This window comes from Limulus polyphemus, unplaced genomic scaffold (assembly GCF_000517525.1).
Source record: "Limulus polyphemus unplaced genomic scaffold, Limulus_polyphemus-2.1.2 Scaffold2128, whole genome shotgun sequence".
Classification (NCBI taxonomy): Eukaryota; Metazoa; Arthropoda; class Merostomata; order Xiphosura; family Limulidae; genus Limulus; species Limulus polyphemus.
The window spans coordinates 120893-137663 of record NW_013667738.1 but is presented as its reverse complement, the minus strand read 5'-3'; the positions used below and the strand labels follow the sequence as shown (position 1 = coordinate 137663).

At 33.0% G+C, this 16771-nt stretch overlaps 1 protein-coding gene across 5 annotated transcripts in view; it reads right to left on the bottom strand.

The window, feature by feature from the left end:
- Nucleotides 1-607: 607 nt before the first annotated feature.
- LOC106466031 (tRNA wybutosine-synthesizing protein 4-like) overlaps nt 608-16771 on the bottom strand; it is a 103758-nt gene continuing 87594 nt past the window's right edge. For 2 of the 5 annotated variants that reach the window (XM_022393989.1, XM_022393993.1), the window contains 2 exons: nt 15294-15426; nt 1986-5893 (listed from right to left, as the gene is read on the bottom strand). In XM_022393989.1, the coding sequence (XP_022249697.1) occupies nt 5729-5893; nt 15294-15426 (298 nt within the window). In that variant the 3' untranslated portion in view covers nt 1986-5728. Of the gene's footprint in view, nt 884-1985; nt 5894-15293; nt 15427-16771 lie in introns of those variants that run through there. The other 3 variants (XM_022393990.1, XM_022393992.1, XM_022393991.1) reach the window with 3 other exon arrangements.

Sequence of the window (16771 nt, the reverse complement as noted above, 5' to 3'; positions counted from 1 at the left end):
AATTATTCATCTTCGATGACATCACCACAACGGCAACAAGGTTCATGCGATTCTCTTTCAATTTGTCACGAGAAATTACTAAAATTTCACCGCATTATGTTTATTTTAAAAAAAAGGACCAAAACAATCATATTTATTTGGTAACAGAGCAAGTTGATAAACATATTTGAAAACGAATTGCTTTGGTTCCTACCCGATCCTCCATCAATTGCAAAAATAGAGGTGCTGACTGTAAACTGTAACAACACGAAAAATTTGTCGCGGTGTTTGTTTCACTAAAGACGTATACATTTTGTTTTTATACATAAAAAGGAAATTCAATTTCGAAACATTCATTTGATAGTAACGAATTGTCCTGGACAGTTTACCTTTGACTTTAACAACGACGTTCATCGGAACTTGGAATGAAGCCAATTTTTTAAATTAATTCTCCATTATACTTATAAATCACTGCTTGGAAATTATGACAGTGTTTGCGTCAAAATCTTGTGTCAGATTTGCATGTATCCTCAGCCAAAAAACGTGAAGGGAAAGGGGGAACAAGTATTACTTGCTGGTTCAAGAAGTCACGCGACTCACGAGACTAGATGAATCCAGTTTATTTTCATTCGTTTCACTTTTCTCTTCAACTTACGCCATCTTGAAAAATATATATACGATACCGTATAACTTGTATAAAAAAACATTCAAATTTTAGATCACCCACCACATCTAGTATAGTAGAACACGTCCTAGGAGATTGTGACGTAGTCGTCACATCTAATTTGTTTAAAATATTAGCTAGGGCCAATGACAAAAGAAGCCTCCTTATAATAGTCTTCTGATTTAAAAGCTGAGGCCTGCGATCACCACTGTTGGGTCAGGAGGCAGCTTGCTCATAAGGCTATAAAAAATGTAATCACGTATAATAGTATTCACAAACAAACACACATTTACAATAATTTCGTACCAACAATGAAAAATCAAGTGCCCTATCCTCTCAATAACATCCTTAACAGACAAAATTAAACAGTTTCCTAGTTATTTATTCTATATTAAGGTCGACAATAGCTGAAAACTTTTATATAGCGTACTGTCAGGATGTGTTACTGCACATCTTATTGATAAAACTATATTTAATCACTTCAAAACGCTATAATGACACATCAATAAACCTGATAAAGCACAATTTCTTTAATAAAGGTACTTATACCACAGTGGTAGATTAGATAATACATGCATGAACGTTTGGAATAAGTCCTCAGGTAATGTTTTTTTAGTTAAAATTAGAAATCTGGTTATGGAATCTCTGACTTTCAACAGATTGTAACGTTAGCAATGTTACTCGAAGAGATGAAAACATCCATAACTTTACCACTACTATTCTTACAGATCATAGAATTGGTCGAAATGATAGTCAAGTCACAATAATTATTTCTGTGTAAAGCTAACAAAAGACTTAAGGTATATTTGTAGTATTATCAGTTCCAACTTGTTTTCCCGACATTCTTTTTCAATAGAAATACTCGAAAGTAACCAGGACATTAAACGAGCGGCACATCACCAGAGGGCGCTACATGTGTGTCGACCTCAGGGAAGGGGCAGAGGCAATAATACTACCAGAGACGATGACGTCATAGTTCCATGAAGTGGAACTAGAGGGTGCTGACGCCGTGCAATGATGTGATCAGAGAGGGCAGTTGCTAGGCTGCCATGACGTCAGAGACAATAACGCACTTCGCTAAGTTTAAAACACTAATTCATTAGTTCTATATTTAATTACATTTCCTGACCATTTTTTTTTGTAAACCGTCCTGAAAAAGGACGCTTATCTAAATATCGTTCACTAGTTTGACTTTATGATATCCATATAATTTGGCAAAACAATTCATTTATACATGTTACTTTATAGTTATATCTTATACAAGGTTGCACGTTTTTACTATACTTCCACATATGATTACGTCATAAATGTCTAGATTTAATTATGTGAAAACCATTATTTTAACGTCAATTATACTGTACGTAGGATTTTAACAAATCTGTTGTTATCCATTATTTGAATGAGATCATAACTTACACTTTGGTTTTCAACTGTTAGTTTGTGGTTAAGCACGAAGCTACACAATGAGCTATCTGTGCTCTGCCCACCACGGGTTTCAATACCCGGTTCTAGCATTGTATGTCCGCAGTAATACTGCTATGTTACTTCAATTATATATATTTATCTGTATTACATGTATTTTACAAAGGTGGGCAATGTTAGTAAGGATTCTATACAGATTTCAACTACACTTAATTGCATACATTTGACAAAGATGTTTCTATTCTTCCGTAGGCCAGTATGTCCTATACATTTCCATCTGTGGTTCCTTAACACCATGGAGACATTTCACTCTGACTCATTATCACATGTTGAGTCTATCTAACTTCAAAACACATGAGCTGCATACTTTCTATACACATATAATGAATGTTTTACTAACTTTAATTTTTAACATCTAGTTAAGCCAAGTAGAAAATTTAACATTATAATTTTTTACAAATATGTTTATGGATATATATTATATAAAATGTTTAGGTTTACTTTAGCTACACTTAATGTAAAACTATTAATGCTGTAACAAAGCAATGTATTTACATGCTCAATATTCTTCAAACTATTGACAACTAATAAATTTATCTTATATATTTTTAAAATGGTCTTAACAGCAAATGCAAAACTATGTGAGCGATATTAGCACCAATTGTGGCAAGTACTGTTACATAAGTTACCTACCCTACCTACTGGTTTATGGAAGATGTAACCTGAAAAGAATTCAAAGCCTTTTATGCTATTACAATATTTCTGTATGGTCACTTTAGGTTTTCAACCTTACAATGACCTGCTGTCACCAAACTCTGCAGATTATCTTATTCCCATGCCCACATCAAACTAGTCCAAGCACAGAAAAAACATAACTGCAGTCCATATCCAGTATGGATACCATGGACAAGTTCCTAGACCTGGAAGATAAGCCTTTAATACTACTCAAATATACAGCAAGTACAATAATCTCACCTAAAAACCTGGGAAACAAGTTTCATCCAGACAGACCAGAAGAATCAAGCTTTTGGTCCAGCCAACTGTCTTATAGAAGACTCTACTGGCACTAAAGGATGATGGTTATATTGAAAATAAACATCTGGGGAAGAAACATTCTGGTGTGTACACACATATTCCAACAGCCAAAGTCGACAGGAGTCTTCTGAATCTATTCCAATTTATTACCACCCAGACCATGACATCTTTGTTAATTCTCTGCAACAGCCAAAGAACAATTTGAATCAACAATAGAACCAGAACTCAAATAAAGCTCCAGTTGAGCGAGTATCAAGTCTAAGATCTTTAGAAACATTGCCAATGGCAGCTGGAGTGAATGAGGCTCCAGCTTCATCCAATAACATACATGTTAAGGATATCACAAATGGAAACTTTGCCAGTCAGAGTCATTGCTCAAATCTGTTGTTACCACTATTAATACAAAACAACCTGAAGGCTCCAGCAAACAACTGATGAAACCCTAAACTACTTTTAGAACTTAGTTAAACAAGAAGACATTGCAAGCATGAACACAAATGTTTCATATTTTAGCATAAAGTAGGAAATGTCCAACTACTTTTACTATTATAAAGGGGTATCCACAGCTGTATTTACAATATACTGATCTGACAGTCAGCTAGGATGAAAGTGTCTGTATGATAACTTTTTACTAAATTCCCCAGCATAGCTATAGGAGAGAGTTGTGTGCAGAATAAGAACGTCTGTTGAATAACACTCCACAAGTCTGTGTTGTAACAAATAACATCAAGATAAATATAAAGAATGAAATGTCATTCATGGATAAACATCAATTATTAGAAGCAGTATATCTGCTATTTAAACAGCATTAATGTGAAGTGTTAATTTTGTTGCACATTTCATCTGTAGGTGAAAGATTAACTCTACTATTATGAAAGGTCTTAATACAAGTTATGTATTATTTCTGTGCCAGAAGCTCATGTACAGAAGAAATTTATTATTAATCATATTCAGGCCTAAAATTTTTAATTGAGCTTTATTGATATCTGTTCTGAGAACATTAAAAGTGCTTAGTAAAATTATCAAACTGAAATAAATTATATTTTGGCAGCTCTTACATAAGAGATGTATACTAGTGTATAATCAATAGTAGTTTATTTGAAGTCTACATTGTTCTATACTTGGTGAAAAGAATATACGCTAACTTACTTATTGATTTACTTAGGTTTGTATTCTATCATTATAGTTGATGTTCTTATAATATATTCAAGTATTTGTTTAATGTATATAAATATATTTTTTTAAGAAATGTATTATATTGTTGTTGCTATCAACTAATTAAATAAACTTTCCAGGTCACTTGAGTACGAAAGTTGTGTATATTAAAAAAATATATTTAAAACCCTGACATCACATTCTTTAAAATATTTTCATACACATACCACATTATTTAATACTTTTTTACACATATTACATTCTTCAAAACAATCTCACACATGTTACACATTTTCAGTACACTCATGTTCATTGTACTATGCTTCAACACACAATCATACTATGGTACCACTATATAGCAACATGATACAATACACATTGTCACATTCATGGCACTATACTTCAACACACAATCATACTATGGTACCACTATACAGCAACATGATACAATATACACTGTCACATTCATGGCACTATACTTCAACACACCATATTATGGTAATGCTCTTCAGCAACATGATACAATATACACTGTCACATTCATGGCACTATACTTCAACACACAATCATACTATACTATCACTCTTCAGCAAAGTGATATCAATCTTCAGCAAATGGTATTTATGTGATAGTTACTGTGTTTTAAGGTAAGTGGAAAAAATCTATATTTTTAGATTTATGAATACCTAATCAAGAACTGTATGTAAAAGAATTTAATGTTTTCTTTTATTCAGCAGAATTAAAAATAAAGTATCAGGTTGTTTTAGACAATGATATTTAAATCTTTTTTCACTGAATTAGAACCTTCCATTACATTACAACAAACATTGTTCAGTACTTGTTATGATTAACACAAGGGCATATTTCATAATGTTTTTTAAAGAAACTTGATGTTGTTGACACTGTTCCATGGTTGCAGTTATCTACAAAAGTAATGTTTCATAGAGTTGCACTTGTTTCCAATTCACACACTCTTCTGAACTGTTCATAACAAGTGAAGTAGATAATCTCATTAATTTTTTTTTTTAATTTTCCACTCACAGTGACAGCTGTCCATTGTTCTGCTATAGTAAATTAATTCCACATCAGTTACATAGCAAGACAACTACAGCCAGAATATGTTCCAACCTAAAGCTAAGCTTCAAGTTGCAGCAGTGACTGTCATAAAATATTGCTTTAGTAAGCATGAAATTATGAGTTTGTTTTACTTGTATTAGATACTTGTGGCAAACTTCATAAGGGTTGTCTTTGCTATCCATCGCTAATCCAGAACTGATGAGGCTAAAGGGAAGGCATCTTAGTCAATGGTCTTAAAATGTGATCTCATGGCATCATGATACAAGCTATATACCCTTAGATTCTCCATCTGGCACACTAACCACTAGGCTCTGAATATTTGAAATCAGAGAGCTAATTCACAATTCATACCTTCTTCAGCTGTCACTGCTTAACAGAAGCATGATGATAACAAACTCATCCACATAACTCCTGCAGATCTATTTCTATCACACAGGAGTTCAAGTGAGTCCCGAAAGAAAAACAGTTTCCTCCTCCTCCAAAGATTAAGATTTTCCATCTCTCTTCTTGTAGCACACTGGAATGATTATGCAGCAAAATGGGCCTTAAAGGATTTTGAAGCTAGAATCAACAAAAACACTTGAAAATATCGCAGTATATTTTAAAGTAAATTTAGCTGGGATTACAGAGATACGAGTCTTTTATTTTTCAAAAATTCTTAAATAATCTATTGTAGTTTAGAATGTTAGACTTTGATTAATAACATGAACTAAATTAAATCCCTTTTTTAAACAAGAAAATCTTCCAATGTAACAAAAATGTTCATCACAGTAAACAAAAAATGTTTGATTTGTACATCATAACTTTTAATGGGCTTATAAAAAATATAAGATGCTCAAATAGTATACCGATGACAAGCTAGATATAAGTATTGTGGTATAAAGCGGCTGGTATGCTGGTGATGAGGTGGTGTAAAAAAAAGATTAACAAGTTACACTGATGGAAAGGCTGGTTAATTATAGTGGTGCACTGATGTACTGGTGATGATGGATATAGATATGGTGGTGTAAAGAAACTGACAAGTTAGTACACTGATGACAAGAATGATGTAACTAGTGGATGTAACACTAATATGCTGGCGATGAGGTGTATATATGATAGGTGGTCTAAATAGACTGCTTAAAGTTCTGTAGGAAAGATTTAACTCTCTTTACATCAGCCCAGTCAAATTAACCAGCCATGTGACCACTTTTTACTCATTTAAAGTCATTAAATTTTTTATACTACTTACTTTTAATACATTATGTATATCTTCACAAAATTTGGCAGACTTTCAAAAAACATTACAAGTCTTTCATGTACAAAAAATCAGATTTTTTAGTGAAGTATAAAGTATAAAGAAAAAAAGATCTGTCCGTGAATATATATAGTCTTTTTTTTTTTACTAATCCATGAAAAGTGATTTTCATGTTAAGATTAAAAATACTTTTCTTCATCTCAAAAATCTGAAATATCATTTCAGTAATCTCTAAAACCTCCTAAATTGATTTTAAATGTTTGTTTTCAGTAAAACTATATAGAAGGTTGGTCAATTTGATCAACCTAATAACCACCTAAATAAAAACCTAAATTACCCTTGTTTTCTTTCAAGAATGACTCAAATTGTAACATGAAACTACATTCGTTTATCCTAAGTAGCTTTAAACTTGGAACAGTATACATGTATTTATACTTAAATTTTGTTGTTTTATTGCCCTTTGAACAATGTCTAACTACTATTTATGCCATTATGTTATAAATCACTTGGGGAACCTGGAGCTCATGTTACGTTATTGAATTACCATATCCAGGAGATACTCCAAGATGGTCATGAACCATTTTTATTATATTATTATAATATATTTTACCTAATCTAACTTTAACTGACTTAAAAAGATTCCTATTTTTACATTTTAGTTACTTTTATGATAATAAATAAAGAATACATATGAAAAACAAGACATAAAGTACTTATCCGAGTTGTCTTCTTTTTGCTGTCAACTGTCGATGACCCTTAACCCTACTTTTTTTATACTAATGGTAGTAATGCACTACATTTTTATTTAATTAAATGATGCACCACAGAACATAGAATAATAACATGCAAAAAGCAGACAATGTCCCATAACTACCACACATATTCTGGCTTTCTAACTATGCAACAAGAGCCATTACAAATTCATCCATGCCAGTCAATATCTTTCCTGTGGGAATGAAGCTTGAACTAAAACAGAAATTGACAATTCTCTCTTCATAAAACAATATAATATAATACTTCATTTAATAGATGAGAACCTTGGCTTTCTATTGGTTATAAATAATATAATATTAAACGTTAGAAAGAACTATTAACAAATCCTGAAAAAGAGAATGTGACAGGTGAGTGTGGCAAGAGGGGTCTGATTTTATATTTAATGGATCTGTAACCAACAAAATTGAAAGCTATAAAAATTATTTTTTGTCTGAAAATTTGATAGTGAGTAATTTATGTTACATTTCGTACTTATTGGAGGGGTGGTGAATAAATTACAGAAGAGGAGCTGCCTAGAGAAAAAATGTCACATTTCTCACAATAGGGGAAATTCAAGATTTTATTAAATATTGCCTTATAAAATCAAGAACTTAAAACTTACATACTATTAAAATATGGATTATTAGCTATGATTTTATGCTATACTAATTGGTATAACAAACAAAAAGTAGTTTAATTTAATTGTTTAATGTAAGTTACTAAAAATCTCTTATACATGCACTATAAAGGATGCCCATTGCAAGAGGGTTAAACACTGAAATGCTTACATTTTAATTTACTTTAACCTTATCATGATAGGCATTCTTTACTGTGCATGTAACGAGGTTTAATGATTTATATTCAAAATTATAAAAGTAACTAAAATGTAAAGATAGGGATCTCTTTAGGTTAGATTAGATAGAAGGTATTATAATAATAATAATATAATAAAAATGTTTCACAAGCACGCACATGAACAGCTTGTGGGTAAGGTAATTCTATAACGTAACATGACATCCACATTCCCCAAGTGATTTACAACATATAATTGTGCAAATAGTAGTTAGACATTGTCAGAAATTAAAATATAATTCTTTTTCGCCAGTTGTCAAAATAAACGGCTTTTACTTATACTTCTTAATAGTATAAATATATACTGTGTTGTTGTTGGGCTTAGAATTCTTCTACAGTGGGTGTCTGTGACTTGTTGGCAATAAATTCAACAATAAATGAACAGCATGCATTTCACTTGTTTTCAAAATAATACATATGTTTGGAACAAGTTAAATGTATGTACAACAAATTCTTCATATTATAGAGATTATAGACATATCATAGGCACTATATATTTAGTTTTCTTCTTCTCAAAAGTTCACTTAGGCCTATTCAATTACTTTAGAATATCAGTTGAAAAGCTGAACTATATCTTCTCTATTACTATTGCACTACTATTCTATGTGTGATTCACTTACAATTGTGGTGCAAGTTACCGTAATTATTTGGTCTTCTTTCTTAAAAATATTGTCTGTTCCATTTGTCAAAATGCACTCAGGCTGATTCAATTACTTTAGAACCACACTTTGATGGAATAAATTATTATCTCCTTTTCTACTGTTAGTCTTACTCTAACATAATAAACATTACGTCTATGTCAATCGTTAGGCCTATCACTTCTATGATACTTAACTTCACACCGAACTTTTCCTTCCCCGTAACTTTACTTTCTTCTGCTATTATCTGTCTGCTGTTTTCGCTCGGCTCACACTATTTATATCTTTATCACTTAATCGTCTGGCCTTCTAGAAATCTCTATATTCTCAACGTCAATGCATTGCACATGACGTTCAATAGTCTCAACATTAATCTATACTATTATTCTGTTTGTTTGTATGTACAACCGTTACACTTTCTGACTGAGAACCTGCTGGAGCACTAAAAAAATCATTATGTTGGAATGGTAAATCTGATAGCATTACTGCCTGGACACGTTGAAAGAACATATTTTTTGTCAGTTATGTTTACAATCTGAAGGAAATCGGTCAAGCAGTTTTGGATAAATATAATTTTTTAACTTATTTTTGTTGACCTGCATGACGTGGACCCAGTTCCAGACCTCCTGGATTTCAAAGATAGCTACTTGCAAGTTACGAAAATTGCCAAAAAAGTGTCGCACAGCAGAGCTATGCTGGTGGAAAAAATAAATATCTGTAAAACTGAGGTGTGGAGATGACATTCGTGATTTACCGCTGTGCTTTTTGCATATTTTGTTCCTGTGTTATCAAAGTGACCATTGTTTGAGTTTCTTTAGTGACTTTGTTTAGTCAATTTTGGGTAAGTCACATTGAAAATCACTATAGCGATATGCAACTGCTATACAGAAATTGTTTTTTGCATGTTTTGTTTCTGTGTTATCAAAGTGATCATTGACTGAGTTTCTTTAGTGAGTTTGTTTAGTCAATTTTGGGTAAGCAGAAATTCAAAAAGTGCATACTATGAAAGGGTGTTGGACTTCTGATTTTAGATTATAAAACTGTGTGGGGCTAAACTTGGTAATTTTGTACAAGAAAATATTTGTGCATTCCTTATTTCTTTTCACATACGAAACTAATCCATGTTTGTATAGCATTTAGATAAAAACATGGACGGGCAACAAAGATTGGAAGGGATAAGGGAGAAAATGAGAAGATATTGGCAAAGGGTGAGAGAAAAGCAGAGGCATGGGATAATGAAGCGAGAATGAGAGCAGCTCCAGAGAAGAAGAGCTGCTGTGAACAAAGAAGAATGGACAATGTACATGTAGCAAGAAAGAGATAGACAGCAACTGCAAAGAGCAAATATGAACGAAGGACAACAACAAGATTTTTTTACAAAGGTTGCGGCAAACAAATCAAGAGAGAAGGAAAAACTTGACACAAAATATGAGAGATGTTGCAAGGAGAAGACAACAACAAAGAAGACTTGGAGAACAGGTTAACAGGCTTCAAAATGATGCAGTCAATCCTTACATCATTGGTGACATGAACATTCCATGTAATTTTTCTGAAGCTCTGAGATTTGCAAATGAATCACTACATTGCTGCCAAAATGGAAAAGTTAGCCTCCCTCAACTGCAACCCTATCCAGATGAATTGAGAATGCTTTTTGATGGAAATACTCCCGAATCTAACTCCTTTTGCAAAAACATTAGGAACTACAACTGTGCTTTTTCCTTTGCTTCATTTGGATCGAAAATAATTACACCTCAAGGACGAGGACCTTATTGTTTCACAGTTCAGGGACAGACTTACCACACAACTTCTACTCTTCAACCTGAGAATGAATGCCCCCAATACGGTCAGCTATATATAATTGACGTGAATGAAGCATTGCAACACCAGATGCAAGCCTCTCAAAATGCACAATGCTTACCTAATGTGATGAATATCATACATGATGTTATCCATCGGAGTAACCCATATGTTGAATTATATAAAAACGTGCCCTCCAAGAAAATGTTGCTGCTCGGAAAGTAGAACTTCATTTCAGACAAGGCCCAGACATTAGGCAGTACAATTTTTCAACAAGTAACAAAATTGCTGCTGTCTTCATTGGTGAAAACGGAGCCCCTCCAGAGAACAGATATTGCAATTTACTCCAGAAATGCGCCTCCTACAAGAATATCCTATTTGTCATGTCATCTGGATCCAATGTGCTATCCACTTCTGTTTCCTCATGGTGAATTTGGATGGCACAATGAAATCCAACATAACAAAGCTCACAGAACACGTGTTCGTAATAGAGTAACTATGCAAGAATTTTATAGTTTTTGTATGGCATTTAGAGGTGGATTCAGCATCATCCACAGAGAAGGAATACTCTTTCAGCAGTATTTAGTGGATGCCTACGTAAAGGTTGAAGGATGCCATTTGCAGTTTGTAAGGAATAATCAGTCTCAGCTTCGTGTCAAGCAGTACAGTGGGTCAATGGGCCATCTCAATGCAGGAGTAGACAGACATTTGGGAACCAGGAATTCCAGTTATATTGCCTTCTTCATTTCCAGAAAGTACGTGGAATATGCATCAATATTTTCAGGATGCCATAGCAATAGTAGCGAAATATGGTAAACCAGACCTTTTTTTTAACCTACACATGCAATCCGAGATGCCCAGAAATCATCAATAACTTGCAGCAGAATGAAACCATAGAAAATCGGCCAAACTTAATTGCTGGGTCTATAATGCTCATCTTACTGAACTCCTAAAAGATATAAAGGACAGGCATGTACTTGGTGTATCAGTTGCTCATGTACACGTTATCGAGTTTCAGAAACGAGAACTTCCTCACTGTCACATGTTGATTATATTTACGGACGAAGACAAAATTAGAAATAGAGATGACATTGACAGAATGGTATCTGCAGAAATTCCAGATGAAAACGAAGACAGAGTACTGCACGATCTCATGAAGAAATTTATGATACATGGTCCTTGTGGTGTTGATAATCCCTCTTCTCCTTGTATGGAAAATGGAATATGCCAAAAAAGTTTCAAAAAACTTTCAAGAAGAGACCCTGCTTAATGTAAACGGTTACCTAGAATACCGAAAACGTGATAATGGAATGAGAGTACAAGTTGGATGTCATTTTGTTGATATTCGCAGTGTAGTACCATACAATGCATTCTTGCTGAAGAAGTTTCATTCTCATATTAATCTCGAAATATGTTCATCTGTTAAAAGTATAAAGTATATTTTTAAATATGTTTACAAAGGACATGACTGCATTTATATTGAAGTAACTAACAATGCCACTACTAACAGACAGCAAATTCAGCAAGCTGAACATGATGAAATCAAATCCTACCTTCCATGCAGATATGTCTCACCTCCTGAAGCCATGTGGAGGCTATCTCAATATAAGATGCACAACATGTCACACACAGTTTATAGACTTGCCATTCACCTTCCAGACTAATAAAGAGTGTATTTTCATAGAGGACAAGCTCTTCAAGCAGCAGCAGCTCAATGTGATCAAGAACACATCTCACTGCTTGGTTTAAGCTCAATGCACATAATTACATGAATTGTGAAATCCCTACATATTATGTGTTCAATGAACACGACAGAAAATGGATAGTCAGAAGAAGATATCAGAATATTATTAGCCACATGTATTCAGTGAGTCCTAGAGATGTTGAAAAACTTGATCTCCACTTATTGCTGCTCCATGTTCGAGGAGCAAGACACTATGAAGAACGGAGAACAGTTGAAGGAGAAATTAAGCCAACTTTCAAGGATGCTTGCATACGACTAAGACTTTTAGAAAATGACCGTGAATTAGAAAATACACTGGAGGAGGCTTCAGCATTTAGAATGCCATCACAGCTCCATGTCATGTTTGCTGCAATTTGTGCTTATTGCCATCCAGCAAATGTCATGTACATGTGGGACTCCTTTAAAGATGAAATGATTGAAGACTTTTTTGCATGGAGGATAGGAGAGAGACCAAGCAGAAAATGCAGCTCTTCACACAATAAATGCAGTTCTCATTGAAAATGGAACAACTTGTTGAACAATTGGTTTACCAAAACCTCAGGGAGATTTCAGCCAATGGAAGAACAAGTAGAAATAAATCAGCCTCACTTGCATAATTTAACTCATTAACAAAGACTAATAGTGGATACAGTGTTCGATGCAATCGATAAAAAGAGCAGAGGAGAAATTCCTGAATACAGTTGTTTATATGTTGATGCTCCAGGAGGATGTGGCAAAACGTATCTATTGAACATGATCCTTTCTCATCTTACAATCAACAATCATCAAGTATCATGTGCTGCATGGACAGGCATTGCAGCTACATTGCTATCTGTGGTAAGACATTACATAGCTTATTTAAACTACCTGTACCATTGACTGAAACAAGCACATGTAACATATCTCCTATCTCTGACCAAGCCCAGTTGCTAAGAGATCCAGACTTAATTATCATTGATGAAGCATCAATGATACCTACTTTTGCCCTTCATGCTATTGATAAATGCCTGCAAGATATTACTGGCATACACAGTATTTTTGGTGGTAAGATCATTCTACTGGGAGGAGACTACAAACAAGTCTTACCTATTCTTCCACAAACAACACAGAATTTCAGATAGTGTCATGTAACTCAAGAAGAACAAAGGGACTTTGCAAATTGGTTACTTCAACTTGGAAATGGAACCCTCCCATAATTACCCAGGCATCAGCACTGGATGATGTGGAGGTACCATCCACATCATGTGTGGATGAGTCCTTGGTCAAATGCATTTTAGGTGACATAACTCAAGAAGAGAGAGACGATCACACATCGTACTTTCCCCTACGAACTCTGACTGCCTTTCCCTGAATGAAGATGTTCTAAACCTACTTCCAGGAAATGTCGACACTTATTTCAGTATAGATAAAATTGTGAGCGATAACCAAGGAGATGCTGAACATTACCCAATGGAATTATTAAACTCATTCACTCCATCTGGCATGCCACCACACAGACTGAATCTAAAAACTGGGTCAGTTGTAATGCTTTTGCACAAAAAATCAATTCAACAAGGACTTTGCAATGGAACTAGACTTGAAATTGTCAACCTACATGAGAACTGTATTGAAGCCTCATTTAATAAGTGGTGCTCTTGCAGAAAGGCATGTTTTGATAGCAAGAGTGAAACTGGTGCCAAGTGACTCAAATTTGCCATTTACTCTAGAAAGAATCCAGTTTCCTCTACGACTGTCATATGCTATTACAATTGATAAAGCACAAGGACAAACATTCAGTAAGGTTGGGATCTACCTACCCCAACCCATATTTAGTCATGGACAATTATATGCTGCTTTCTCTAGAGCTAGAAAACTATCGGATGTTGCAGTTCAAGTACTGAAAACTAGCATGCGAGGAAAACGTAAAGGAAAGACAATAACAAAAAATGTTGTATGCAAAGACATTTTGAATTAGTGAAAATGACATTGTAATGATATACATATTTTCTTGGAAGCAACTTGAAGCTTTATTTAATAATGTTTTCTTATTTGTGTATTTTTTTAATTAAAATAAGTTGTTGAGCCAATATAGTTTCATTTGCCTTTGCATGTTATTATAGTTAATATAGATACATTCCATAGGTAATAAATTACTTTAACAAAATTATATACTTTAATTGCAGAAATATATATGCGAAAGTAATGATGATATCTTAGTTGTCAACACCCGTGGAATTTCCAAGGGTCCAGCTAGTGAATTATAAACATAATTTGCTACAATCATCTGCTTTTAACTCTTATCATAACAAAAATTAAACAATAATAAAATATTCACTCACAAACTAAATTAATAAATAATATTTAAACTAAACATGATGGATATGGTTCAAAGGGCAATAAAACAATAAAATTTAATTATAGATGTATATTGTTAAGAGTTTAAAGCTACTTAGGATAAACGAATGTAGTTTCATATTACAATTTGAAGTCATTCTAGTAAGAAAAAAGGTTAATTTAGATTTATTTTGATATTTTTTTATGGTTACAAGGTTGGCAAATTGACCAATGTAGTATGGAGTTAGGTTAGAGAAAACAGCAAATAAAATATAAAGTTTTACTGAAAACAACATTTGAAATGTATTTATGAGGTTTTAGAGATTACACAAATGAAATTTGAAATGAAGAAAATATTTTTAATCTTAACATGAAAATCACTTTGCACATGGATTATTCAAAACGAATACTTGACATATTTATGAAAAATCTTGTTTTTAGTTTATTAAAAATACTTCACTAAAAATATGATTTTTTGTATGTGAAATACTTATAACGTTTACTAAACGACTGCCAGGTTTCATGAAGATATACTATATTAAAAGTTAGTAGTATCAAATCTATAAAGACTTTGGATGAGTACAAAAAGGTCATGTGGTCAGTTAAATTGACCGAGCCCATATTTAGTGAGTTAATAGCAACACTTACTGGAAGATGCCATTCACAATACTGACAAGTCTGAAGATCCACTACTCCCACCCCTGGGGATGCTGTAGGTAGTGTGTTGACTCCACCCACAAGAATTAAATTATCCTTCCAAATATGAGATGTATGGGAATACCTAAAACATAACAATAAATCAAAATAGATTCATTCCTTCATATTTTTTAATAATGCTCATATTTGCTTAAAATATTCTGTCTTCAAAACTTATACCTTAAAAAAAAATTCCAAGTACATGTATGTAAAAACAAAAATATTACTGAACTTGAATGTAATGTCTGACAACCATAAGCATAATATAGATTATAACCATACCTGTGAACATAATTACAAGAAAACTTGATAAGATTTCATTTCTATTTGAACAACTAAAACTAAACTTACACATACAGAAACAACTTATCAGCAGTATAGAATAAAAACAGTGGTTTAGATGCAAAACTTGAATTTACACATACAACAGAACCATTTTACCAACAGTATAAAATACAAACAGTGGTTTATACAGGTTGGCCCAAAACATTTATAATTTTTTTTTAAGTTATGCAACTTCTGTATAGTGATTCTAAAAGTTTTATTTCATATAATATTGGAGGATTTATAAAAACAAACCCAAAACCACTGAGGAATTAAAGCACGCAACAGATCACAAATGCTTTCCATTGAATCAGAGTTGAATACTGTGTAACAGCATGTCAGGCACTCTGTCATAGACATCATCATTGTTTGAATGTTGATTTGAGCATCTCAAATGATGCAGCAGTGTATGTAAAATTAATTTGTTAATGAAATATTAATAAACATGTTTTGCTGGTTTGTGGATTCATTTACTAACCATATGAGCACTTAAAATGTGGTTAAATGTTTTTAGGCCACCCTGTATATAAAGCTTAAACTTACACAAACAATAGAAACATTTTACCACCAGTATAGATTAAAAACAGTAGTTTATACACAAAGCTTAAACCTTTAGTTACAATAAAACTATTTCACAAACAGTACAGCATACATCTATTTGTATTTATTAATTTTTGTTTTGTCGACCTCTGAACTGTATCTGACTAAAAATATCCTGGCACAAGTTGAAAACTGCAGCTGCCATTATTGTATCGAATAGCATAATGCAGAAACTGCTGGTGTGTATACCCCATGAAGACTTTTATTATTTTTCTTTCATTAACTTACCTAATAAGTTTCTATTTTTTGCACTTTGGTTACTATTATGATAATATGTAGTGAAAACAAATGAAAATTAAAAAAACTCATAATTAAATATCAAACATTTTTATTTTCAGTAAAACTTTATATTTTATCTGTCATTTTCTTTATTGTAACATTATACTTGATTCTCCAGGTTGTAGGTAAGTAATCAAAGTATAACAAAAATTAAGGTTGCAAGTGCAAAATAAAATATTGTTGCGTCAACGAGTCACGTGACCACTGTGGCGCCCTCTAGTTTCTAG